Source organism: Sprattus sprattus, assembly GCF_963457725.1.
Source record: "Sprattus sprattus genome assembly, chromosome: 2".
Lineage (NCBI taxonomy): Eukaryota > Metazoa > Chordata > Actinopteri > Clupeiformes > Clupeidae > Sprattus > Sprattus sprattus.
The window spans coordinates 45,031,378-45,057,726 of record NC_137921.1 but is presented as its reverse complement, the minus strand read 5'-3'; the positions used below and the strand labels follow the sequence as shown (position 1 = coordinate 45,057,726).

General features: G+C 39.0%; 1 protein-coding gene across 1 annotated transcript; it reads left to right on the top strand.

Annotated features, from left to right (window-relative positions):
* On the top strand, positions 1–26,349 carry ptprc (protein tyrosine phosphatase receptor type C). Its single transcript, XM_080860241.1, has 33 exons — positions 1–42; positions 149–252; positions 6,368–6,382; positions 6,552–6,587; positions 10,925–10,975; positions 12,258–12,320; positions 12,423–12,455; positions 12,563–12,907; positions 13,071–13,235; positions 14,151–14,264; positions 14,362–14,481; positions 16,287–16,427; positions 16,649–16,786; positions 17,872–18,071; positions 18,294–18,357; positions 18,479–18,587; positions 18,742–18,776; positions 18,875–18,975; positions 19,108–19,198; positions 19,301–19,374; positions 19,535–19,571; positions 19,691–19,788; positions 19,921–20,046; positions 21,371–21,528; positions 22,682–22,817; positions 23,149–23,295; positions 23,456–23,546; positions 23,709–23,845; positions 24,006–24,140; positions 24,254–24,376; positions 24,789–24,949; positions 25,538–25,673; positions 25,867–26,349. Exons 2-33 carry the CDS (start codon positions 189–191, stop codon positions 26,191–26,193), a joined length of 3,771 nt encoding a protein of 1,256 aa, XP_080716367.1. The 5' UTR covers positions 1–42; positions 149–188; the 3' UTR covers positions 26,194–26,349.

Sequence of the window (26,349 nt, the reverse complement as noted above, 5' to 3'; positions counted from 1 at the left end):
GGAAGGTGCCACAACAGATAAGAAGCAACAGAGAGAAGAGACGTAAGGGATTTTTTTGTGAATTTTGAAGTATTTATTGGTTTGTCTATGAAGCTGATGAAAGAAAGGCCTTTTGAATGACAGGGCGTCCTGTGTCACTCTTCAACAGGACGTATGGTGGCTGAGCCAAGCGCCAGTAGCTCTTGGTCATGGCACGTCTCTTTGGACTAAAGGCCCTCTTGGCTCTTGCCACCCTCATTGGCTCGACTCAACGTAAGTGCCCAATTTCATGTAAAAAGCCTTGATTATTCAGTTCCAAGTCTGTAGGAGTCATGTTACATTCTCGCTTGAATTTTGTTCATTCTTTAATTGTGGTGTCGGGTCAAACTTGAAAAGAGTTCAAAAGTCTTATGAGGAGAGAGGTTCAGTGAGAGATGTTCGAAGTTGATTATGTGAAGGGTTCACTGTTTTACACTGATGTGTTTGTTCATGCTGTTGCGTTGGTGTGAAACGCCATTGTTTCATCACACTTGTAAGAAATGAGAACTAACATGATAATGTCTGTCAGAGATATTTTAAGTTCCCCAAATCTCTCATGACAAAAGAACAATTACCAAGTACATCTCAATCTCTGGATCATTTGTATTCATACAAGCATCTTTGAGGCAATTTTGACCCTTGGTTGAAAAACCACATATGTGCTTAAGCAAGACTCTATAAGTAGAGAAAAAATATGCCGAAATAAGAAATATGGGAGCCATAGAGAATAATAAAAGGCTGTGAACATTATCCTTTCTCAACCTCCACTTCATTGGCTCTGTTAGCTTTCATGTGTCACACAGACACTGTGTCGAACCTGAGGCGATGTGCTTTGATTGATACCTCCAGACATGACAGAGAGAATTGCAAAACTGTATCTCACATTCTCCATGGCGCAGGGTTGAAAATGTCTCCCGTGCAGGTGTTTTGTTACCTGGAGGATGCTCTGCCGAAAGATTACCAGGCCGTCTGGGTGTGTCCCCTCCAGCTTTGCTTTCACTTCAGCGAAAAAGCACTGATAGCATATGTCACTCATGATAGCAGTGCCAGAGTTTTAGTCTTTCTTTCTTTCTTGACATTCTACTACCTCATTTTTTTCATTTAACAGTGCAGTAGCTTTACCTCTCAGCTCAGTAGTGTGTATATGTCTCAGTCTGGCTCACACTTTATAAGGTTGATACATGTCTACAAAATCTATGAGATATGTTGGAGATCACTTCTGAGGGGCCCTAGGCTACTGCATTAGTTAGACAACTAAAGTGTGCTGTTTAATTTTTTTTGTTTAGTGCAGAGGACTGTAGGCGCTTGAAGTTTTTTTTCTCTCCCCCAACCCCCTCTATTTTATGCTGTGCAAATGTGTGGTTGTAAGTGCTGCAGAGGCTGAGCATTTACCACTTCCTTGTTCCATTTTGAGATGTCTTCTCTTCCTGACAGCTACAGCTAGCTAAAATGGTGCTTCAAAAAGAGGACTTCAGAGAGTGTAGACTGCAAAGTTTAGAAAGAAAAAAAACATGATTCTAAGAGCTCAAAAGACTTCTCATTACTTTATCACTGTGCCTTAAAACACATTCATACTCTCACACAATCTGTACCATGTAAACCATGTGGAGTGCATTTAGCTGAATCTAAATATATTAAAGCCCCCCTATGTGTCTATTGTTGGAGGATAAATTAGTCAGAGAGGCCTCCACTACCTTCTGAAGATTTTGGGCCAGTGAGTTCAGTGTCATCCAGTGTGTGTGTCTTTGGCCTGTTTTCTCGACTGCTCTTCAGTCTTGCCACGTGTTCTGCTATTCCCCTCTGACCTTTTCGCTGCAGGCCAGAATAGGGGAAAGCAAGCCCTAAAAGCAAACAACCAGAATAAAATATGCAGGGGAAGAAGCGTATGCATTCACAAAATGCCCCCAAAAATGCCTTAATGACAGCCCAGTGACACATTTAGTACATTGGTTGATCGTTAAACAGAGGCCTCAGGATGGAAAACTGATGTTTATATCATATGTGGTTATCCTTAAAGTGGAGTAAAGTATGTTAACAAGACAGGTTAAAGCCTCCGTTTAATCAACAAACACACATCAAGAGAGCTTTAAGTTATAATTTACCCTTTGATGATTGTCAACAATTCAAAGAAATCTCTTTCAATATAAATGTAAGAGTATTTGGTGTACACTCTCTCTCTCTATTGCAGGTTATAATACAAATAATATTAATCTTAATGCTAACAAATTTAATTAACACAATTACTCATACTTTAGTCACCATGCTTTTTGCAGGGATGGAGGGAGAATGAATGTGTTTTGTGATGTACCGAATAATATTAAACGCAGAGAAAAATTGATTGAGAGTTGGGGGATGGGGTGAGAGAGTCTTTGATAACTGCACCAGTCATCCTCTGTGTACTGTTTTGTATCAGGGGGGCACATTTTACACCATGTCATCTTTTAACCATATCACATCAGCACATGGCATAGATGGAATCAGAGAGACAACCTATTTCATTACCCACAGGAGACTAAGGCTAGCCTGACGATGTCATACTCATAATTCTAGTCAGAATATGAGTCTGAGACCGGACTATTGGGCTGTGATTATGGGGCGTGTTTCAACGAACCAGGAAAGAAAATTCCTCTTCGCTGAATTGGATACCTAGAACCAATCAGAGCAACGTAGTATTTCCATCTGATAGATTAAACTTTTACCTGATCCCGTAGGAAGGACGGCAAAAACATCTTTTCAATCGACAAATGCCTTGATCGCGTTTCTCTGTTCCTCTTTCAAAATGAATGCGCTGTCATATCTGTTGAGATATGCCTGCTCACGTTACTTAATTAGCACTCAAGGATGTTTTTTTTTTCTACGCGTTAGCATAACCTATCAATAATGCTCTAGAGTGCTTCAGTTAAGACCTATAATCCTGGGCAACACTCGTTTTGCGTATACACAACTAACCGAGTCAATGTAGACATATAAAAGTCGTGTAGATAGCTTAAATCATATAAAATATGTCCCACTAAGCTTCCGAGACGGCGCCATCTTTGTTCGATGTATACCGGTATTCTATCTATATCTGTCCATCAACGTATAAAGCCCGCCCTTACAATTTGAATGGTCAGATCACTTTTCGGGGCCGTTTAAACCCTCCCAACTAACTCGACTCCAGACTGAATCTCCCAGAACAAAAATTTTGTGGGCGGAGTTCAGGCTGGTATCCAGGCTAGACTAAGGCGATACATGTAGTTGTTGTTTTACTGTTGTCATCGAATTGAAGTCTAGAAAAATGTGTGTGTGTGTCAACAACTGAGTATCATACTGTTCATTCAACTAATTATGGAAAAAACAACTAACTGTCCATGTATCTATCTGTAACACTCAACCACTGAATTACTTAAAACTACAGAATTAGATGGAAGTGACATAAGTCATTACACAGTATATATTAAAATGGACATTTGCTAGGATTACACCATACATGGCCTGTTGTATGACATCTTACTTTGAGGGTCAACTTTAAATCTTTACGTAAACCGAAATCCTATTCTGAATGCCTACTGTACGTCATAGTCCTTTCATATCACTTATGTCATGTTTGACACTGAATCATTTTTCTGAGAAGACTATGGGGTTAGGTACACATGCATGTACACTGCATGAGAAACAGAAAATACAAACCCAAAACGCCTCAAAAAAAGCAGTAGCATGGAGGGACAACAGAGAGAGGGAGAGAGAGAGGCAGAGAATTAGAGAGAAAGAGAGAGAGAGGCAGAGGTGGAGTGAGAGAGTGGAACAGGAAATTGCGGTGGAGGCGTTCAAAATACAAATACTGTTCTCCTACATACAGAGTTGCCATAGCACCCAGGTTATGCCACTGGCTTCTGGAAACCGCTGTTAGCAACACCTCTTCCTCTCCAGCAGCACCTCGAGCTCATCCAACCAGCCTAACCTTAGCATACAACACACATTTACATGAGGCAGAGAGCACACACAGAAACCCCCTGGCTCTTTAGTTCTGCTTTACTGTAGAGAACACCCACAGACAGATGTGTTTTGTAGTGTGCTGTTGACCACCAACGCTAATGTGTTAATGTTGTGCTGTTGATATCATATGATGAGGAAGGTGTATTTTCTTAACTGTTTGAATGGTTCTCTACGGACGATTTGAATCTTGTTATTTTAAGATATTAAGTCGCTATTTCAAGATAATATCTCAAAATATCGAAATAAATCTGCAAATTGTTATTCAGTTATTGAAATGGAGTTATTACATCATTACCTTAGGCATTGTTTTAGCCACAAGAGGGCAGTGTTCCAACCTACACTTTGTGTAAGAGCGGGAACCAATTAAAGTATGCATTGTGTTGGAGTAAACCTGCTGTCAAGTCTCATCATTACAAGCTGTGGAATAGTTAGTGATCGTGAAGTGTGGAATAGATGTGATTCTGGGAATTTTGCATATGCACTCCAAGCTAACCTTTTATTAACTGTAAATGTATGTATGACATGACAGTTACAGGTCATGCTATAAGTAGCCTATAGCCCATAGCATACACAAAATTGTATATTCTAGTTATTTGTAATCTGCTTATACATAGTCTAAATTGCTAATGACCATAATTGTTAAGAATTACAATTAGAGCCAACCTGTTCAAAAGAGAATGGCACTGACAGATGTGACAGATCATTTATTCTACAAACACACGACAGACTGACGGCTCATTGAACCCTCATTACAAGCCAGGCATGCATTTCTAAAGCAAGGTGGTGCAATGCATCATTGATAAAAAATACACACCAACTCACTGCCGTTCAAGAGAGCATACTGCATCATACCTTCAACATAGAGTGTATCTCAACGTCAAGGGTTCCTTGTTAGGACAGGTCTTTCTGAGTCCTTTCAAGTCAGGCCGTTCAGAGGCTAGGCAAGACTCCTTCCTAGCATTCAGAGAACAAATAATGGAACAACCTGGCAAGTGTGCAGGTGTGCATTGAAAAGCTTCCGCCTTAAAATTCTGCGCTACGTTTTTAGGGCTCTGGTCCATGCGCATATAGGATTGAGGTGCTTTGAGAACATTGAAGACACTCCAATGGTATCCTTGAAAATTCTCTGCACGAAGGACTCAGTCCTTGGTAGAATATGAAGGATTCGAGAAATTGTGGGATTTGATGACGTAGCATCCTTGAAATGCAGCCGATAAGGATCCTTCCTTCCTTGACTTTGAGAAGCACCTATAGTTCCAATAGTGTTAAATGATGACACAATTCAGCATTTACTGTAGGTCAAGGCAAAAATATTTAGCCTACTTGAACAGCAGGTAACCTTCTGAGAACCAACCCATAGACTTGTGTCCTCTGTAGTGGACATTTTTTTAAGGAAATCACAAAAAAGAGAAATAGGATTACACTTTTCTTTCTTGGTTCCCAGGAGGATATAACTGTATGAAACTCTCTGTCTGTCTGTCTGAATTAAGATTGACCTTATTATGAATGAAATATTGTGTTGGTGTCCAAGTATTAGGTTACTGTTTACAGCACACAGTGACAGTGACTCGGTCGTACGAAAATGCAGTAGGCTAGATTAACAGGTTAAATGGGCCCATATCTTTTGCAAATATAACGATTTGCGAATATACATCCCATCCCTATGTGTGAAATACAAAACCTCTCAAACGCACACACAATGAGATACTATCTTGAAATTATGATTTAGATATTATACATCAAAACTGAGTTATTATCTAAAAATGCCAAGGTAATAAGTAGTTATTAAAAAGATAGAAGGATTGTATGTAGGATATTGACATCTGCCACTCGAGGGCAGTTTTCCTACCACTTGGAACCAGTTGTTATCTCAAAATATTGAAATATGATCTAGAAATAATTTGAGATCTTAAAATAACATGATCTCAATAACAAGATACTAAGAATCTCAAGATTATATCGGAATATTTCAGTATCATGTTATTTTGAGATATAATCATGAAATTACTACTTATTGTCTTGAAATAAGATAGTATCTGAATTAACAAGATAGTATCTTGAAATTACAACTTAATGCCTCATTATTTAAGATATTATCATCAAATCATGACAATGTCTTGAAATAATGACTCTACTGCAATAATGACTCTATATCTTGATTCATTTACTAGTAGCATGTGCCATCTGAGTGGATGTCTTACAGACATTCTGCTAAATGATTTCCCTTTACTATGGTCTTTACTTTGGTCTCATCAAACAGTGATTTCATGAACTGACTTTGTCACAATATACTTATTAAACTTTATTTTCCATGTAAATAAGTTGCCATATCAGTTCTAAATCTGTCTCTCTCTTCCTCCCTTTCTGATTTTAGATGCAGTCGCACAAAGTAAGATACATGTTTCAAATGTTATCCTTGTACATTTTTATCATTTCATACTACAAGATCTAATTTTCACCATAATCACCACCAAAATGACTTCTACTGTTTGAAACTCATCAAAGGCTCTTTTCAATGAAATCTTTAAAATTCTCTCCTTTTCATTCTAATCTCTCAGGTGCAGATACTCCAAGCCCAGCTGTGACACCAGCAGGTAGCATCCTCTTTTGCTATTTTCTTAATAGTTAACAACAGCAACTAGAAACCAGGCTCTTTTAATTCATTCACCATGATATTTTGACTGCTAAAATATTCGTACATTCTATAGCCTTGGATACAGTTCTGTGCCAATTTATAATCATTTCACTCCAATATCAGTCATGGATGAACACAGATAAAAACAAAAACAAAACACCAAGGCCTTGCCTCCTGTATGCTTATCGCATCGCCAAATTCTTGCCAATACACAGCCCTAATCAGCAACACACCACCACAAGGTATTGATGGCACCACATTTGCCATTTAGCTAACTAGCTAACCATATCATTTCTGTATGCACCCATATCAATCTTCCAAACACAGCTGCTGTAGGAAGTTCAGCAGCTGCCTCACCTACAAACACCTCCATCACCACCTCATCACCAGGTATTAAAAACTCTATGCCTTCTTCCAATATTCTTAGCTGCGTGTCTGCAAGTACTTACACCTCCAGTCATGTCCTGTGCTTCAGAGAGCTGTGAGTTAGTAGGGGAAAAATCTGATCGTACAGTACATCAGGCTCGATAGCCATCCAATTGATAGCCATCCACTCATTTATGGTTTATCATTTCCTTGCCAGTAGACATCAGTGGCTTTCCTCCACACACCCAGCACATCAACAACGTAATGATGGCTCCACATTTGCCATTTACCTCTAGAGGGGCACCTGTTTTGACTCCTGACAACAGCAAATGGAACAAGCCTGTCAGATTAACACTGAGGAGATGGACTAATGTCACCCTCACTCTCTCCAGTCCCCCACAACCAAGAAATTAGGTCAGGATGTGACCTCTAGTTTTGGGATTCTATATCTATCCATCGTCAGAAATATAATTCAGTTTGGAGAGGAAAAGAGGCAACCTCTTTACAGCCCAGTCCTTGTCCACTAAGACGCATGTGAGGCCACATCACATGAAAATAGTGTCGCTCCTATTTCCCTAAATTTTATGGCCATCCATTATCGCTTGATTTATACATATTGGAAAGTGTCGCTCAGCATTTGTCGACGACAAAAAAGAGAGTGTCACTCATGTTGCTGCATTTATGCTTCAGTGAACAGTCTCCTCCGCTAAACGGTCGAGTGACACTCAACGTACTGACGTAGGCGGACAACAACGGTAGCTTTTGATTCTTCTGCCGTTACATTGTTGTCTTTCGTGGCAGATTCATTGGGGGAAATCATTTGGGCATCTTCATAATAGGGCAGGGAGGCATTATACAGTAGCCTACAGGTGGGGATATACTGTATTCCCTCACTAGCTCCGCTAATCTTTCCTCTATCCCATCCATTTAAAAAACAGCTGTTGAGCGCGACACTATGTGACGTAGTCAGCGACAGTAAAACATTCTCTTGGTAGTAGACACTTCCAGGCGAAGGTTAAGAGTGTCGACCAAGACGTTATTTCTGTCTACAACGGTTTCAAAAGTGTAGCCAGGCTAAGCATAAATTGGGCCTAAGTCATAGTAAGGCTGTTTTCATTCTACATGCTCTCCCTCCAAAAACTAGCTAACCTTACCATTCCTGCACGCACCCAAACCTCTCCTCCAAACACAGCTGCTGAAGGAAGTTCAGCAGCTGCCTCTCTTCCACGCACGCAAACCAATCCTCCAAACACATCTGCTGTAGGAGGGACAGCAGATGCCTCACCTCCACGCACCCCAATCACCACCTCATCACCAGGTATTTACAACGCCATGCCCACTTCCCATTGTTTCAACCATAGATATCTATAATAAAGGCTAGATATCCTGCCTGCGTTTCTGGCCGACGGAGTCGAATGTCCGCACATTTCGGCCATTTTGAGGACAGTATAGCTCACTCCCCCTTAACATTGTGTTGGTAGTGGTACTTTTTAAATAACCAGAACTTGCTCAATTTTCAACCGATTTTCAAACGGGTTGGTTTGTTATAAACGTAAGATATTTCTTATGGCACTACATACTTATGAAGAATTATAAACATAGGTTTTCATATGAAAATAACATTGACAGGTCTCTGACAGGTCTCGTTTCAAGGGAGTGTTCAATAGAGCAGGTTGCACAAAATTCTGGCATCTTCATTGGCAATAAAGTCAGCAATTTCCTGTCGAAATCATAATGTAAGATGTTTAACAAACCAACCCGATTGGAAATCATGTGCAACTTCAATTGTATTATGTGCAACTTAAGTTATATTGAAAAGAAAGAACAATTACTCGCCAATTGATGTAAAATGACTGATACACAATAGCCGTGATACACAATTAAGCTGCACATTTCAACATGTTCAAGCATCCAGAATTATTACCAAGGTAATGACGATTGTAAATCAAGTCATTTGTAAATCCGTCAAAATTTCCGCCAGATAAGAGTGTAAACGATTGTGAAGATCACTGACGTTACCTAACGTACCACTGATCCCTACCAGAAGCATACTGTCCTCAAAATGGCCTACTGTGCGGACGTTCAAGAGACCGCCGTTGCACCCCCTTGGTTTCAACTGCTTGTCTGCAAGTACTTACACCTCCACGCATGTCCTCTGCTTCTGTGAGTTGTGAATTAGTAGGGGAAAAATCTGATTAGTACAGTACATCAGGCTTGATAGCCATCCAAAGGTCTTGGTATGAGCCTCTTGTCATCTGCCATGACTTATCAAGATTCAGATTCAAACAATCAAACAACTCATTTCAATTTCAATGCCAAAGACACCATTTTTGCTTTGTGATATACCTAAAAACCACCATTCCAGAAGCATTTTGAGCATCGAGCCTGCCTGTATTTATATAAACTGCAATAAGATAAAGTTCATGATCCAGATACCTTACCCTCCTTTATTTAAACTTACACATGAATCCAGAAACCGTCATTAAACGTACGCTAGCCTTTAAAACGTGATTCTAAACTGAATTCATGGAAATGGTACTAATCATATAGCCTGGATACCAGCCTGAACTCCGCCCACAAAATTTTTGGGCTGGGAGATTCAGTCTGGAATCGAGTTAGTTGGGAGAGATTTAACGTTTCAAAAAGGTTGAAACGCAATCTAAACCAATCAAATTGTAAGGGCGGGCTTTATACGTTGATGGACAGATATAGATAGAATATACCGGAATATACATCGAACAAAGATGGCGCCGTCTCGGGAGCTTAGTGGGACATATTTTATATGATTTAAGCTATCTACACGACTTTTTTATGTCTACATTGACTCGGTTAGTTGTGTATACGCAAAACGAGTGTTGCCGAGGATTTTAGGTCCTAACTAAAGCACTCTAGACCATTATTGATCGGTTATGCTAACGCGTTGGCCAAAATAATCGTTGAAACTAATGGTAGCTTCTAGCCTTGAGTGCTAATTAAGTAACGTGAGCAGGCAATTCTCAGCAGATATTGACAGCGCATTCATTTTGAAAGAGGAACAGAGAAACGCGATCAAGGCATTTGTCGATTGAAAAGATGTTTTTGCCGTCCTTCCTACGGGAGCAGGTAAAAGTTTAATCTGTCAGATGGTAATACTACGTTGCGCTGATTGGTTCTAGGTATCCAATTCAGCGAAGAGGAATTTTCTTTCCTGGTTCGTTGAAACACGCCCCATAATCACAGCCCAATTGTCCGATCTCAGACTCATATTCTGACTAGAATTATGAGTATGACATCGTCAGGCTACTAATCATATGCACCGAGGAGGGAATGTGCTTTGGTGGAATAGACCTTTTTCTGGGTGACAATTCCATACCTTTCCCAGACTCACTCATTTATGGATTATTATTTCCTTGCCATCAGACATCAGCAGCTCACCCCCACACACCCCCGCACGTCAACAAAACACATCAACTTCAAACACTTCAGCAGGTAAAAGCTGGCTACACTTGTCAGTTACTCAGTTCCAGGAGTGTTTAACATTTAATTTCATTCACCTGTTTTGTCAAACTTTTCATGCAGTAATTACTCAATCAATCAATCAATCTATCTATCTATCTATCTATCTATCTATCTATCTATCTACGTATCTATCTATCTATATATCTATCTATCTGTCCATCGATCTATCTAACTGTCTATCTGTCTGTCTATCTAGCTACCTCTCTCTCTGTATATGTATATATATAATTATACATATGGAGTTTCTGTCACAGTGATGTAGTGTAACTCTCATTCATTATGCCATTGGTTCATTTAATACAAACAGTGTTAAATCTTTTGTAGTGGTAGCTGTTGTGTGCAGATTATTTGAACAGATTATTTGTAACTTTACATACCAAGTACTTATACTGTAACTAATCATGCACTTAACTTTGCTTTCATGCATTGCAGTTCTTCCCCCCTCCATCGCCAGTAACGCCAGTCACATCAGTGATGCAAATGGTACAATCACATCACAGTATAAATTATCTCTGTATCAAAATATCAAACCCCATTTAGTTATTTTGAGAAATATTTTCTTATTTTTACAGTCAATGGCCCTCATTCTCAATCTTTTTCTGTAATTCTTCAGAAATGTTTCTTACACGACTTCGCGAAAACAACGTAAGAGAAACGCTTCCGCTGCATTCCCGCACGCTTGAAAATGTGTTCATAAGCAGCCAAAGTCTTCTCAGCTGTGTTCCTTCCGATTAGTTTCTTAGATTGATGCGCGTTCTCGTGAAAGTGGATTTGCATACATACACGCCCCGCCAGCTCCTTATTAGGGCACGCAGCCATTAACCAAGTGTGCTGTCGGATTTTCCCAAATCCACACGAAAGCAACTCGTAACAGGTGTTTATTAATAAGATGGAGATATTTTCTTACGTTGAACTTCTGAAGTCCGTAAAACACATTTAAGAAGTCACTTTTAAAAAAAGAAATCGAAAAATGGCTACCATAAGGGTGAAGACAGGTCACGAGTAGGAGTAAAAAATGCAGTCAGTGTAGTCAGCCAAAATAGCCACCGTAAGTGTGAAGACTGGTCACGAGTAGGAGTATAAATTGCAGTAAGTACAGTGACAGTTCTTAGAGATTGGGTTTAATGTTTGTTTATTTATTCACTTACATTTGCAGTGTTCGTGTACATTTACATTCACATTCAGTCATTTAGCAGACGCTTCGTCCAAAGTGAAACGTGATTGTAAATGATACAAATATTCTCGTATTTATTATTATTATATATTATAATTAGTTTAATCCGAGGATGTCTGTAGAGTTGACGTGAACGCAATCACCAACGGGTTCTCACAAATTCAACCGTTAACCCTTTTAACACTGAGTTTTTTTAAATGTCATTCCTCAACGCGATTCCTCAAATAACCACAAGATGGCCCGTAGAATCGCATTTGAGAAGATTCCGGCAGAGTTACGACTGCTATTTCGCGTTCTGAAAGTTGTCTGAAGTTCAGAAGTGGAGAATGGAGAATGGCAAATGTTTTCCTAAATCCACCGAAGTGGAGTTCCTTCTGAAATCCTTCTGAAAGTCTTCCCAACTGCTGTCGAGAATGAGGGCCAATGTTTTTGCAGTCAATCTTTTTACAGTCAATGTTTCAAATAACACTTGTTTGAATTCAATATTAAGGCAGTAAAGCGCATTCAATTCACATATGTAAAATAGAAGACCAGTTTGTCTGTCAAACAGCACCTCAGCCCTTTTAAAGAGCATTCACCTCTGGTTCACAGGCACTCAGACCCCCACTCAACCTGCCTCCACTCAAACCCCAACAATCCCAGCAGCAGTCACAGGTTGGCTCTCACTTAGGGGACACTTGCTTGTTTGTTGTGTACTGTGATGCACACTCATCATTTGTCATCATTTTTTACTGACCCCATTTTTCTGCGTTTCAGATGGCCCGACAATACCAGACTGTGTTGGCCTGAGTAAGTGATAGTGTTACTGAAATTACAAAATTTCATAGACCAATCATGTCTATTGACAAATGGTGTCTGAAATTAAACAAAATGTACTTTGTTTCTGTATTCTGCAGGAAACTTTAGCATTTACTACATGTCTGATTTTACCATGATGATCAAAATCAATGAAACGGACCTCAACGGAGATTCAGCTGGTACCACCAGTGGCCCTAATAATACCACTTCCGACAACATTACTGATACAACTAACCCAAGTATAACTCCAGCAGCTGTTGATCAGTACATGGTTGTTTTCGACAATCACCCTTCACTCAATAGTACCTTTAACGGTAGCTCATCAGCCGTCATAAATCTCCAACCTTGTGCCCACTACCGTTTTAATGTCATCCCCATTCGCCATGACAACACCACCTGTAGACTCAAGGGTCCCGAAAACCAGTTCAAAACCAGAAACATACGTAAGTTCATTCATAATGTTATGGTACTTAATACTAATTGTTTTCCTATTGCACAATAATGTCAAAGGACATAGTCCTTCGATGTAGAATCTGAAATCTAGATGTTATATGGATATATCTGTATTCTCAGTGTGCTCCATACTAATTACTATTCATTCATTAGGTAAGGGAGATTTCACACCAATGTGGAACGAATCAACAAAGCAAATGTGTTATAAGACACAATGGGAATCGGATGAACGGTGTTTTTATGAGAATAGGACCTGTGTGGTGAGATCATTTGCCCTAGCTCCCAGCTGCGAAGACATACAACAGCATGTACCCATCGGTATGGAATTGTATAATGTTTTATAATAATTGGGAAACACACATCTTACTCACGGAAACACAGTCATAGTATATCATCAAAAGCAAATAACTCCACATTGCAGAAACAAGATGTGTTTGCACGTATGAAAGCAGAGATGGTGAAATTACAATATTGTGTCTTGTCTGTAAATGGTACGGTCTGTTTTTATATTTCACCTCGACCATCAGGGTTTACATCTCAAAGGCCAGCATTCATTTTTCTTATGGGTTGTGTGAGAACTTGTGCTTTTTTTAAACAATGCTTTTTACTGGTAGACAACACTAGTGGAATCTCGAGTTTTAGTAGCCTGATGTTGCTTTCCCATACATTCCACTGTGTTGTGGCTTAGAGACTCTGCCCAGGGACTCCAGTGGAAGGACCTCAGATTGTAGCCCATCAAAACCTGAACTGAGGTCTAGGCTTACAGCATCAAACCAAATCATAACATGATATCATATTTAGTTTAGTTTCGTTCTGTTGTGACCTGTTCTGAAAGACAGAGAAACGTATGATGCTTAAATACCGATAACATTGCAAGAGGCATCAGTTAGACAAACAAAAACAAAGAGGAGCTTTAAATCATTCAGAAGAAATTAAAAGTTCTGGTGTAAAGAAGTGTGCGGACAAAAAAGTAAAGCATCATTACTTTGAAATGTGAAATGCAAGGTTTGGTACAAAGTGTGACTATTATGTGTAATAGAGGTGTACAACTGTGTGCCAAAGCTGTTTATCGTTGTGCATGTACCTCCTTGTGCAAGGGGCGTAAATGGCATAATGTGAGAGCTACACTTCTTGTTTGCATAATCTGATCTAATATTTTACATTTTACAAAAAATAATAATGTGTGCAAAGAATTACAAACTGCTTTGAAAAGTTCAAAATATTCTTTTGCAGTTGAGAACATAATACTGTCGTATAACAAGACATACCCTATCAAGATTGAATGGGCAAACAGACCCGAAGAATGCCAAAATAAGAATTTGGCTATCAACTGTAAAGCTGAGAAAGGTATCATTTTGGTTAAAACATTAAGACATTTATCTATCATGTTATAAATGTGGTTTATGGTAAATGTGCATTGTAAACTAAAATGTTATCTTTGAAGATCCAGATGGTAAATCATATACAGAAGAAGAGTTAAAACCATCTGAAGAATATAAATGCATCGCAACCTACAGCAATTCTAATTTTACTCTTCAAGCCAACGAAACTGTGTCAAAATGCGGTAAGATGCGATATTTCTGACTATGTAGGTTCAGTCATGGAAATCCTGGAAAGGTCTTGGGATTAGATTGTGTCATATATAGGTCTAATATACAGTATATATACAGCCGCGGAAAAAATTAAGAGACCACTTCAAAATGATCAGTTTCTCTGGTTTTACTATTTATTGGTATGTGTTCAAGTAAAATGTACATTTTTGTTTTATTCTATAACCTACTGGCAACATTCCTACTAAATTTCAAATAAAAATATTGTCATTTAGACCATTTATTTGCAGAAAAATGACAATTGGTCAAAATAGCAAAAAAGATGCAGTGTCTTCAGATCTCGAATAATGCAAAGAAAACAAGCTATTATTCATTTTTAAACTACAAAATACTAATGTTTTAACTTAGGAAGAGTTCAGAAATCAATATTTGGTGGAATAACCTTCATTTAAAATCACAACTTTCATGTGTTTCGGCATGCTCTCCACCAGTCTTTCACATTGCCGTTGGGTGACTTTATGCTACTCCTGGCGTAAAAATTCAAGCAGCTCGGCTTCTTTTCATGGCTTGTGACCATCCATCTTCGTCTTGATCACATTTCAGAGGTTTTTTATGGGATTCAGGTCTCGGAATTGGGCTGGCCATGACAGGGTCCTGATCTGGTGGTCCTTCATCCACACCTTTACTGGCCTGGCTGTGTGGCATGGAGCATTGCCCTGCTGGAAAAAACACTCCTCAGAGTTGGGGAACATTGTCAGAGCAAATTAGTATTGTGTAGGATAATGTATTGTCCGAAAAATAAAATTGTGTATTTTAAGTAAGGGATAATTTAAGTAAGGGATAATGTATTGTACGCTGCGCGTCGGGGTGTTGTTCGCCCCGTCGGGAATTATTTTTGGAGAATGACCTCCGGACAATACATTATCCCTTACTTAAACTACACAATACTAATGCTTTAACTTAGGAAGAGATCAGAAATCAATATCTGGAAAAAACGCATCTTTTTTGTTATTTTGACCAATTGTCATTTTTCTGCAAAAAATGCTCTAAATGACAGTATTTTTATTTGAAATTCAGTAGAAATGTTGTCAGTAGTTTATAGAATGAAACAAAAGTGTTAATTTTACTCAAAGACATACCAATAAATAGTAAAAAAATAAAAACTGATACTTTTTTCAAAGTGGTCTCTTAATTTTTTCCGCGGCTGTATATACAAAACTCTGAATATATATATACAAAAGTCTGAATATATATATACAAAAGTCTGAATATATATACAAAACTCTGAATATATATACAAAAGTCTGAATATATATACAAAACGAAGTCTGAATATATATACAAAACGAAGTCTGAATATATATACAAAACGAAGTCTGAATATATATACAAAACGAAGCCTGAATATACTGTATACAACACTCTGAACTCTGAAGCGCTCAATCCGTCTTTGTCCGCCATATTGGATTGAGCGCTTCCTATTAAATCAATGGTACCAAAATGTTTGTAATTACGTATTTTCTGCTTCATGAAATACTGTTTTTCTGTTATATTGTTCAATTTTGACATTGATTTCTCACTAGAAATGCAATAATAACACGTTTATTTTACACTGTTTGACTTCACGAAGGATATTTTTAGAGGCAATTTCTCCATTGACTTGACTGGGGTCTTGCCAAAACCTTCGTAATTCCTTGTTTTCTGCTTCATGAAATACTGTTTTTCTGTTAACCTTTTTAACCTTTATCTGGGTGGTCAAATTAAGATTACATATGGAATATATGTGTGATTATGTCTGTCAATGTTGTTTCCTTGAAAGGTGTAAAGGTTGACCTTAAAGACCCCGTACCCACAGACACATCCCTCACACTCCACAGAGAGAGTGATTTTGGAGGTTGCACTAGTGTATACTTCACCTTGGAGACCACATGTAAAAATCTAAATGTAGCAAAGTATGACGGTAAGTGATTAAATATGTTTATTCCTTAACTTTCAAATACAAGGATGTACTGAAAGGTCCTCTTGGTTGATACAATTAACCAACTTCAGCATTATTCTAAATCAATTTGTTTGAAATTAATTTGTATCTTAAAATTTGAAATGATAGAAAAACATTGTATTCCATTTAGTATCTGCAGTAAATGAACAATGATGATGATTTATGTCTGTTTTGTTTTTCAGAGACCAAAATCAACCAGAATGAAAAGATTGAGTTCAGTGGTTTAGCACCTTATACAAACTATACGTGTGAAGTAGCCATGAAATATAAAGGTGAAACTGTCAAGTCAACAAGTCATGGATTCCAGACTAAGGCTGGCAGTAAGTTATTCTTTAAATATTTTTTAAACTTGCATTCCACCATTGCTATAACAGTGTACTTGAAAAGTATGAAAAACTGTAGTCTCCTGGATGTCTTTGGTATGGTTTATTCTAAGTAAATCAGCTAATAGAATATCATTGGGATGTTCACCCTTAAAGGATTTAGGAGTGAAATTGAAGCATCCTAGAATAAAAAAAAAAGGTGCCTCGTTTTTATTTATAGCTTTCATAATCTTGACTTGTTGTTGCACACTAAGCATGCAGACAACCTGTAATGCAACACATTCCCCCTCAAATGAAATAAATTTGCTACAACATCCTATATCTGCAGCCAGAACCAGGGACATATCTCACCTCTACAGCATGTAAACTGGGTGTTTAGTGAAAGTGCCACTAAGAACTGTTTTTAGAGTTGTTCGTATAGAAATTTAGTTAATGGAGAATTGGTATTCAATTAAACAAACAGCCTTTCTTCCGTGACTAATATTAATCATGATGTATATATCAGCAGACATGAACAAAATATCATTTTTTTCTTTTGTCAAAATGCCAAATCTTCCAGTTTGTTGAGGTTAAAATGGCTGTATTCCAGATAAATATTAGCTTTTTGATACTTGGAACAAAGGGGGCAAATAGAGGGTACCATGGCTTCTTTACTAACCTTTATTTTTAGTTTTTGGGACACATTATAGAGCAGTCTGTTTAAAGAACGTGTCACACCCTTGACAGTAAACGTTTGCTTTATTCCTGCTGTGTGTGATCATTCCATGCAGTCATATACAAGGTTACTCTGTTCCTGTTTCTGTAACTGCCCATACTTCATATTTGTATTCATGCACTGATCAGTGATTCAGCTTTACTTGCCCTTTGAATAGCATTACGTTTTAGTGTGATAAATTCCGAAGTGCTAAACAAGTAACTCTGTAATTGTTGTGGATGTTCAACATGGCAACCTATGTACACCTGTATAGCCTGAAACACAAGTGGAAAGAGTTCATACGACAGAGACTGGTTGGTCCAGAAGACTGGCTGGGTACTGACTTGTGTTTATGGAACACAAAATAATTATAGTGATTTCTTTACAGAACCTGCTCCACCAACAAGCCTCACTGTAAAGAATCGGCCCTCAAATAACGCTTTACAAGTAACATGTAAACATGGACCATGGAATGGTGGGGTTGGAGAGTTTCATGCAAAAATAAGTATACTGAATAAGAAACAAATTGGGAAAACTTGTCATTTTCAGTTTGACGACCTCAGCTACTCAACACAATACACGATAGAGGTACATTTGGCAATGGATGTATATATATATACACACACACACACACACACACACACACACACACATACTATATATATATATATATATATATATATATATATATATATTTATTTATATGTCTATTTATATTTATATTTATATTAAAAACTATATGACAATTTGCCATACACACAGACATTTTACTGTCCTGCACGGAATGCTTATACAGTCCTCTCTGCACAGGTTGTATCTATAAATAAAGAAAAACTAACTTCACCACCAAAAACAGAAGTGATTTATACATCATGTGAGTATAATTGCATATTGATGGTATTAAAATAAAAATGTTGAAACCAGTAGAAAACTTCTTTTAATTTAAAATTCTTTTGATCATCCAACAAAATGCAATACATGGAATTCCTTTGCAGATAATGACAAAGCTGTCATTGGAATCTTGGCTTTCTTCATCATTCTGACCACCGTTGCCCTCCTATTTGTTCTGTATAAAATCTACATTCTCCAGAAGAAGAAGAATCCGTGCGTATTCATTTCAGCAATGTCTTAACCTTTTACCGTAATCCAAACCATACTTTTTTTGCTTTATTTTTCTTATCTACTGCACAAGTAAACTCATCTACCTTAGAAAAAAATCCTCAAAAACATATCATGTTATTGCAATTGACCTTTACAGTGGCAGCAACGAAGAAGAAATCCCACTTTCAACAAGTAAGTGAATCTTTTTATCAATGAAAATCAAGGAGGCAGAGAATCACTGTCTATTCAGTTATTTCTCATGGCTTGGTCATATTACACCATCTATACAGACCCCTTGATGACAGTTGAACCCATCGCCGCTGACAACCTCCTAGATGTCTACAAGAAGAAAATTGCAGACGAAGGCCGTCTTTTCCTGGCAGAATTTCAGGTGCATACCTCGTTGTTCTACTTACATCGATGAATGGATCATTTTAAACCATGTACCAGTATTCACTCAGAGATGTGTTCTATCGATTGATTGACTCCATGCTTGATTGATTGATTGCCCTGTTGCCTGCAGAGTATTCCCAGAATATTCAGTAATTACACTGTCAAGGAGGCCAAGAATCCTGAAAACCAAGCAAAGAACCGTTACGTAGACATCCTTCCATGTAAGCATATTTTGAAGTTAATACAAACAAGCTAAATAATGCTTTACTGGGGTTCATTTTGTGAAGACAGCCTGTATTTGCTTGATATTTTCACATTTGTAGACGACTACAATCGAGTGCAGCTCTCAGGCGGGGGAGAAGCTGGTGGGGACTACATCAATGCCAGCTTCATCGAGGTGAGTCTTAGTACATCCTTATGCTTGCAAGGCATGGTTTTGGTAATCAAAACATTACCAAGACCAGCCTACTGAATGACCTTCATGCAGTGGACTCACAGTCCAACGACGCCATTTATGCATGAGTGAAGTTTCTAAGTGTTGCTTTCTATCTCTGCAGGGTTTCAAGGAGCCAAAGAAGTACATTGCTGCCCAAGGTGAGGCTCTGTGAGGTGTTTTCTGTGGGCGCTTGTAGCTATGTATCTGCTGCGGGGTTATGTTGTGTCTGCTGTATGGCGGATGTGTTCGTTTGGAGTAATGAGATGTCTATGCACAGGCCCCAAGGAAGAGACCATACTGCATTTCTGGAGAATGATCTGGGAGCAGAAATCCTCCATCATCGTCATGGTGACTCGCTGCGAGGAAGGGAACAGGGTAAGTGGATGAGAGCATCAGCTTTGCACCACTTGGTCCATGGTAATGCACTGGCAATTTGACGAACACTTTCAGAGATCATACTTACAACTTCTCATTGACCGCTATATTTTTGTTTTTCTGGCGACGTAGAACAAATGTGCTCAGTATTGGCCATCCATGGAGAGAGAAACGGAGATCTATGAAGACTTTGTGCTGAAAATTAAGAAAGAAGAACTCTGTCCTGACTACATCATCCGCCATCTCACCATAATCAATGTAAGTCAGCCTTCTTTCTTTCTTTCTTTCTTTGTTTTTTTTCTCATCATATTACTTTGCCTTGAAGAAGCCTTGACGTTTAAACTTAAGCCTAGCTGTTCATAAATGAGCAGGTACATAAATAAGATTATTACTGTGACTGTAAAACTACATGACATGCACAAGGGTTTCAAGGTTGGTCTCATTTATATCTGTAGAAACTGCCCTATGTTCTGAAGAAATGTTCTGGTATAGCACAGGGCTAGCATGCAACTTATTGAGTGCAAGCTCCAAGATGTTGATCAAGATCAACAGCAGGTCCACTGCCATTAAAATAGCCAATGAAATGTGTGTTTTGGTTACTTATACCACCCTGTCAGTCTCAGAAATCACATTAAAAAAGAACTATTACTAAAGACTGCAATTAAAATAGCAGTTCTCCCAGGATTTTGTGAATTTCTGCAATCAAAATGACAGATTTGGCGATCTATACTAGATTTCGTGAGATACAAATCAGACATCAGACAGATTATCTAAAATATAGACTTATCTAAAATATTGTATTTGAATCATTTTCTTTATTATTATACTATTCTATTATGGTTTTAAAAAATGTGTGTGTATTCTTATGTCTTATTTCATGCAATGGACACACAAGAACACACATTTTTTATGTTTCATCTGATCTCATAAACTTATAAGAACTTACACAACCATACCCAACCAAACATACTATACATCCACAATATAATGTTATTTAAATTGAATTGAAATAAAATGTCGTGCCTGGGTTTGAACTCCAAAATCACAAGTTCATGTTCATATTCAGAGCAGTAAACCAGCATCCTATTATTGTTTAAAGAACCAAACAGAAAACATGATTTTTCAATATGTGTTGAGTATTCCTGGACTTTGATTTGATTTACTCAAATTAGGCTTCAAAAGACCTATGCATGAATCTATTGCATGAATAAACAGTGGTAATCAACAATAGTGACTCCAGGAAACAACACTGATGATGTGTCCAAGTTTGCGCATCAGTAGATGTACTGTTGACAAGAAAGGAAACAATTTACGATCGAAATCAGCCAGAACATCAGAGTAAACCATTTGTTTTCGCCACTGACAGGATTGTTGCTGACAACATGGAAAGGGTTCCTACAGAGACACTCCGTCTTTAACTACCTCAATAACTAAAGATCCCGTAGAAAACTGTTTGTGCAGTCAGGGTTTCACCTTTTCTAGTTCTGGTCTCTGACGTCTCACCCCATTCAGTGCCTGTGTGTGTTAGTGCGTGTGCTTGTGTATGCATATGCTGACACTTTCACACCTGTACATTTTTCAGCTGAAGGATAAGTCGACTGAGAGGGAAGTGACCCACATCCAGTTCACCAGCTGGCCTGATCATGGCGTCCCCAGCGAGCCACACCTGCTGCTGAAGCTTCGTCGCCGAGTCAACAGCTTCAGCAACTTCTTCAGCGGGCCCATTGTCGTGCATTGCAGGTGGGACCCTCGAACAACCTCCGCCACAAACAGAAAAACACCCTCCAAAGTGGAACAGTGTGAATGTGTGAAAGTATATAGCATCCTGTGTAGGAAAAAAAATCGGTATGTACGTTTTGTGTTTGCAGTTTGCATAGTTTGTTAATGAGGCCTACTGTGCCTATCGAACCCGTAATGTTTGAGAGTGCTGTGTGTATTTAGGGTGCATGATGACCATAGCTTTTTAATCCTGTCTTCTGGCCTTGGACATGCAGCTGGAGCCACAATTAAAAGGGTAATAGGCTTTGAGATATTGTGTGTGTAGAGACATCAGGGGTAGTGTATTGTTACTCTAACACATAATCAGTCTCAGTCTTTATTTATTTAAAGTTTTAGACTTTTTTTGTCCCTTGAATCAGTCCGAGAGTGTGAGCATGTCCAAAGCAATAAGAACTAATGCATATTTTTTTGGTTTACATAACATGGCTGTGGTTTTTGTCACCCACCCTGTTTAAACAACATTTAATATTATTGTTCAAAAGTTGAATTTAAAGATTGTCACAAGACTGTCACAGCCTCAAAGTTAAATCCTCTTCAATTCACAGTCCATTGAGAGCCAGGTCAGTTGTGATGAAATTCACCTCCTCATTCTGATTCTGTGGTCCCGTTGAGGAATTCTCAATTTGTTTTCTGCCAGTGGAGATGTCCTCAGTACAGTGTCCATTAAACCTTACCCCTAAAACTTGATTCTCTTCTGTGGTGATGAAACTCTCTACAACTATTCATCAGTCATCCCGCTAGTTTGCTGAGGACTACACCAGTGCTGTCAGGAAACTCACAGACAACGAGACTGGATCCTTGCGCTGAATGCAGGTGTAATCCTCATCAACTTGAAACTTACCAGAGCAGTCAGAATGAAAAATGGCACGCCGTTAAATCAAGACTTCATAAAAGACGGAGATCTGAAATAGGCAGAGAAATACCCAATAACCAACAGGTGAAAACTGAAAACAGCAGGGTATGTAGATGGTCTGAGGGAACTCAAAACTCTGGTAAGGGAGACCAGTCTGGATTTAGGCATCAGGCAGAAGCAGAGGGCTGGACGGGATTGGGAGGAGTAGGCCTGTCAGGTGCCTGATAACGAGGTTTCTCTGCTCTGCTGTTGTCCCCTCAGTGCTGGGGTGGGCAGGACGGGCACCTACATCGGCATCGATGCCATGATGGAGAGTCTGAATGCAGAGGGCGTCATGGATATCTATGGCTACGTGGTGAAGATGAGACGCCAGCGCTGCCTCATGGTGCAAGTGGAGGTGAGGAGGAGAACCATATGTGTGTGTGTGTGTGTGTGTGTGTGTGTGTGTGTGTGTGTGTGTGTGTGTGTGCGTGTGTGCGTGTGTGCGTATGTGCGTATGTGTGTGTGTGTGTGTGTGTGTGTGTGTGTGTGTATGTGTGTGTGTGTGTGTGTGTGTGTGTGTGTGTGTGTGTGTGTGTGTGTTTGGTAAGGGTAAGGAGGTAATGATGCGCTCCATAAACTTGACTTTAACCTCAGAAGTTTCTAACCATTTTCTCTGAAATTCAGACTTTTTTGGAGTCACCCCAGCCCTAATAAGCTTCTGTGTATGTGTGTGGCTGTTCACCTAGGCCCAGTACATACTGATCCACCAGGCTCTGATTGAGTTCAACCAGTTCGGAGACACAGAGGTCCCCCTGACAGAGCTTCATTCCGCCATCACCGCTCTCCAGGCCAAGGACCTTGACGAGCCTACCCTTATGGAGGGAGAGTTCCAGGTGTGATCATCCATTCAATTGATCATTGATTAATTGATGATTGATTATGTCCTTACTTGACTGTTTCATCTATTTACACCCTTTTTCTTTGCTTACATAATATATTATTATTAATTAATTATAATAATTAGTAATAGTTAATAATAATATTTAATTACAGAGACTTCCCAAGTACAGAAACTGGAGAACCCTCAACACTGCAATCACTGAGGAGAACAAGAAAAAGAACCGTTACTCGACCTTCATCCCATGTAGGCACCGTTCCCTCATTCCTAACAGAACACTCACTGATTTATGGGGTCAGATTAGATGAGATCAGATGAGTGTCCTTCACCTGCACTCTAATTGACATTAGATGATATGTATTGTAGTGGAGATAATTACAATCTTCATTATGTTTGTTTTGGTTTCAGATGACTTTAACAGAGTTCTAGTCAAACAAGAAGAGGAGAGCAGCCGCGAAAGTGATCAGGATGATGATGATGATGATTACTCCTCTGATGATGATGAGGAAGAGTCCACCCAGTACATTAATGCCTCATATATTGATGTAAGTCTTTGCAAAGGGTACTCAAATAATGTGATGAATTCCATTTAAAAGTAAAATATACTCACAAACAAAAAAAACCTCATAAGGCCTAAAACTAATTAGTTAAGTTAAGTACTTAATTAACTTAACTAATTAACATTTTCTTTCATTTTTATTTCAGGGCTACTGGAGTCCAAGAAGTCTGATTGCTGCTCAAGGACCGTTGGCAGGCACCATCCCTGAGTTCTGGCAGATGGTTTACCAGAAGAAGGTCAAAAACATTGTCATGCTCTCCAAGTGCAAGGAGGGTGACCAGGTGGGTTGGTTAAGATGTTACTAATAGACAGGTATCAAGTTTCTCACAATGAGGACAAAGTGTCACTGAGACATAACAAGTCTTTTTTTTGTATTAAATTAAAAAATTTCAAGGAGCTGTGTGCTGAGTACTGGGGCCAAGAGAAAAAAAACTACAAGGACATTAGCGTCGAGGACACAGCAAGCGTCACATCTCCAGCCTACATCAAAAGGACCATCCAGTTGCAGCATGCCAAGGTGATGTTGATTATGTTTCCTATCCTGAGGTGAACGTGTTCCATCGTATGATAGAGAAGTGCAAATGAACTACACGATGATTTCACAAGTTAGTTGGTTTCAGTTTTTTTAGGAAACCAAGGAGTGGAAAATTTTATGATTGCAACCTAGTTACTCCATCGCGTCTTTTATCGCATAACATAATCTTAATACCATTTTAAAAATGCACACTTTTTTGAATACAGTAGCTCTGACCAAGCCATGAACAATTCCAACTGATTCACAAATTGCTTTAGGAGTTCAAAAGGGAGAGGTATCATTTGATTGGCTGTTGATCTCAAATATCAACAACTTTTCACTAGAATCGTGGGCTTTAACTTGGACAGAGTTGACCCAGAGATTATTAAAATGTCTTTTCCTTTGTCCTCTGCAGAGGAAAGACGCTCGGAAGGTGCAGCAGTACCACTTCCAGAGCTGGCCAGAGCAGGGTTTGCCGCAGAACCCCCAGGACTTGGTGGACATGATCAAAAGCATCAAGCAGAGCATCGGCAGCAGCAGGGCGGACAGAAGCGTCCCAGTGGTGGTTCACTGCCAGTGAGTCTTACTCTTAGGTCCAGTCTAATCCAGTTTAGACATGAGACAGTTCAGTGCATGTTTCCTGTCAAGAAGCTCTTTTGAGGAGATATCTTACATCTACTCATACACGCCCAATTCCACCAGACAAAAATAAGGGGAAATGGAATGGAAATATGAAGTCGCTTAAGCTTTATTGATAAACAATGATACTTTGATTGTTTCATTTGAATATAGTAGCATATACAGTACACGTCACATAAGAGGAAACATCAGTGAGATGTTTAGTTTAGTACAAGTTAAGCTTTCATGTAACAACTTTTTGGCCTTGGGCCTTGGTCCTCATGAAGTGTGATTTTCTTCATGAAGAAAGATTATCCTCTTTTACTAGAGCGATGGGAGTTTGTTTAAATATTATTAACACTGCATGGAAGCATCACTTTACATCATTCCCATGTAATATACAGCTTGAATGTCAGATTAATGTCAGAACATGCATTTGTTACATTGTTGGTTATTTATGTGGATAATTGAAGAAAGTATTGGTGCACAGAAGCCTATGTATATTTAGTAAATTAATGTAATCTGTACTCTTTCTTTTCCTTCCAGAAATGGAACTACTCGCAGTGGCATTTTCTGTGCCCTATGGAACCTTCTGGAAAGTGCAAACACAGAGAGCCTGGTTGACATTTTCCAGGTCTGCAAAAGTTTACGGAAGGAACGTCAGGGAATGATCTCCGATTTTGTAAGTCTCACAATAAGTGGAAACACTAGGAGGATTCATAATATTTTGTCAGTCTAGCATATTCCATTTCTATTTAGTGATTTTAAGATAAACGGAACATTGTGGCCTTTTTCTGACTGAAAAATCAGTCTCAGTCATACCACTGACTACTATCTCACATCTGCTTCATAATCTTGTTTTGACTTCTGCGTAGGAGCATTACCAGTTCCTGCACCAGGCTGTGGGGGGTGCCTTCCCCGCGCAGAATGGCGAAGTCAGGCAGACGTCCGCGTCACCCACGGACTCGGTGCAGATTGTGAATGAGGTTCCCGCAAGCACTACGACTGTTGACCAGCAGGTGGCGGAATCAGCGCCAGTGCAAGTGGAGCAGGCAGAGTCAAAGGACGACGCCGAAATGGAAAAGGAAGCAGATGCTGCTGAAAGTAGCAACTTAATACCAGCAGGGGGGGCCAGTGAGGTGGGTGAGGCAGCAGCTCAGCCCAGCACTGCCAATGGCCCAACTATAATGCTTGAGGTATGAGAGGGAGAAAAAAAAAACTTAAAGCATATCTGAGTTGTTTGTATAAATTAATAAATAAATGGCGTGTTATTTCTGGACTTTGTAAGATTGATCAAATACTAGTTGTTATGAAATAGTTTGCATATCTTTTAGGAATGTTTGGGCTTTTATCGAATG

Bases quoted from the DNA above. Each gene is read 5' to 3' on its own strand.
- ptprc (XM_080860241.1), top strand. From the start codon at position 189: ATGGCACGTCTCTTTGGACTAAAGGCCCTCTTGGCTCTTGCCACCCTC. The intron at 13,236-14,150 runs GTATGGAATTGT...ATTCTTTTGCAG, and splicing joins ACAACAGCATGTACCCATCG to TTGAGAACATAATACTGTCG. The intron at 24,950-25,537 runs GTGAGTCTTACT...TTTTCCTTCCAG, and splicing joins CCAGTGGTGGTTCACTGCCA to AAATGGAACTACTCGCAGTG.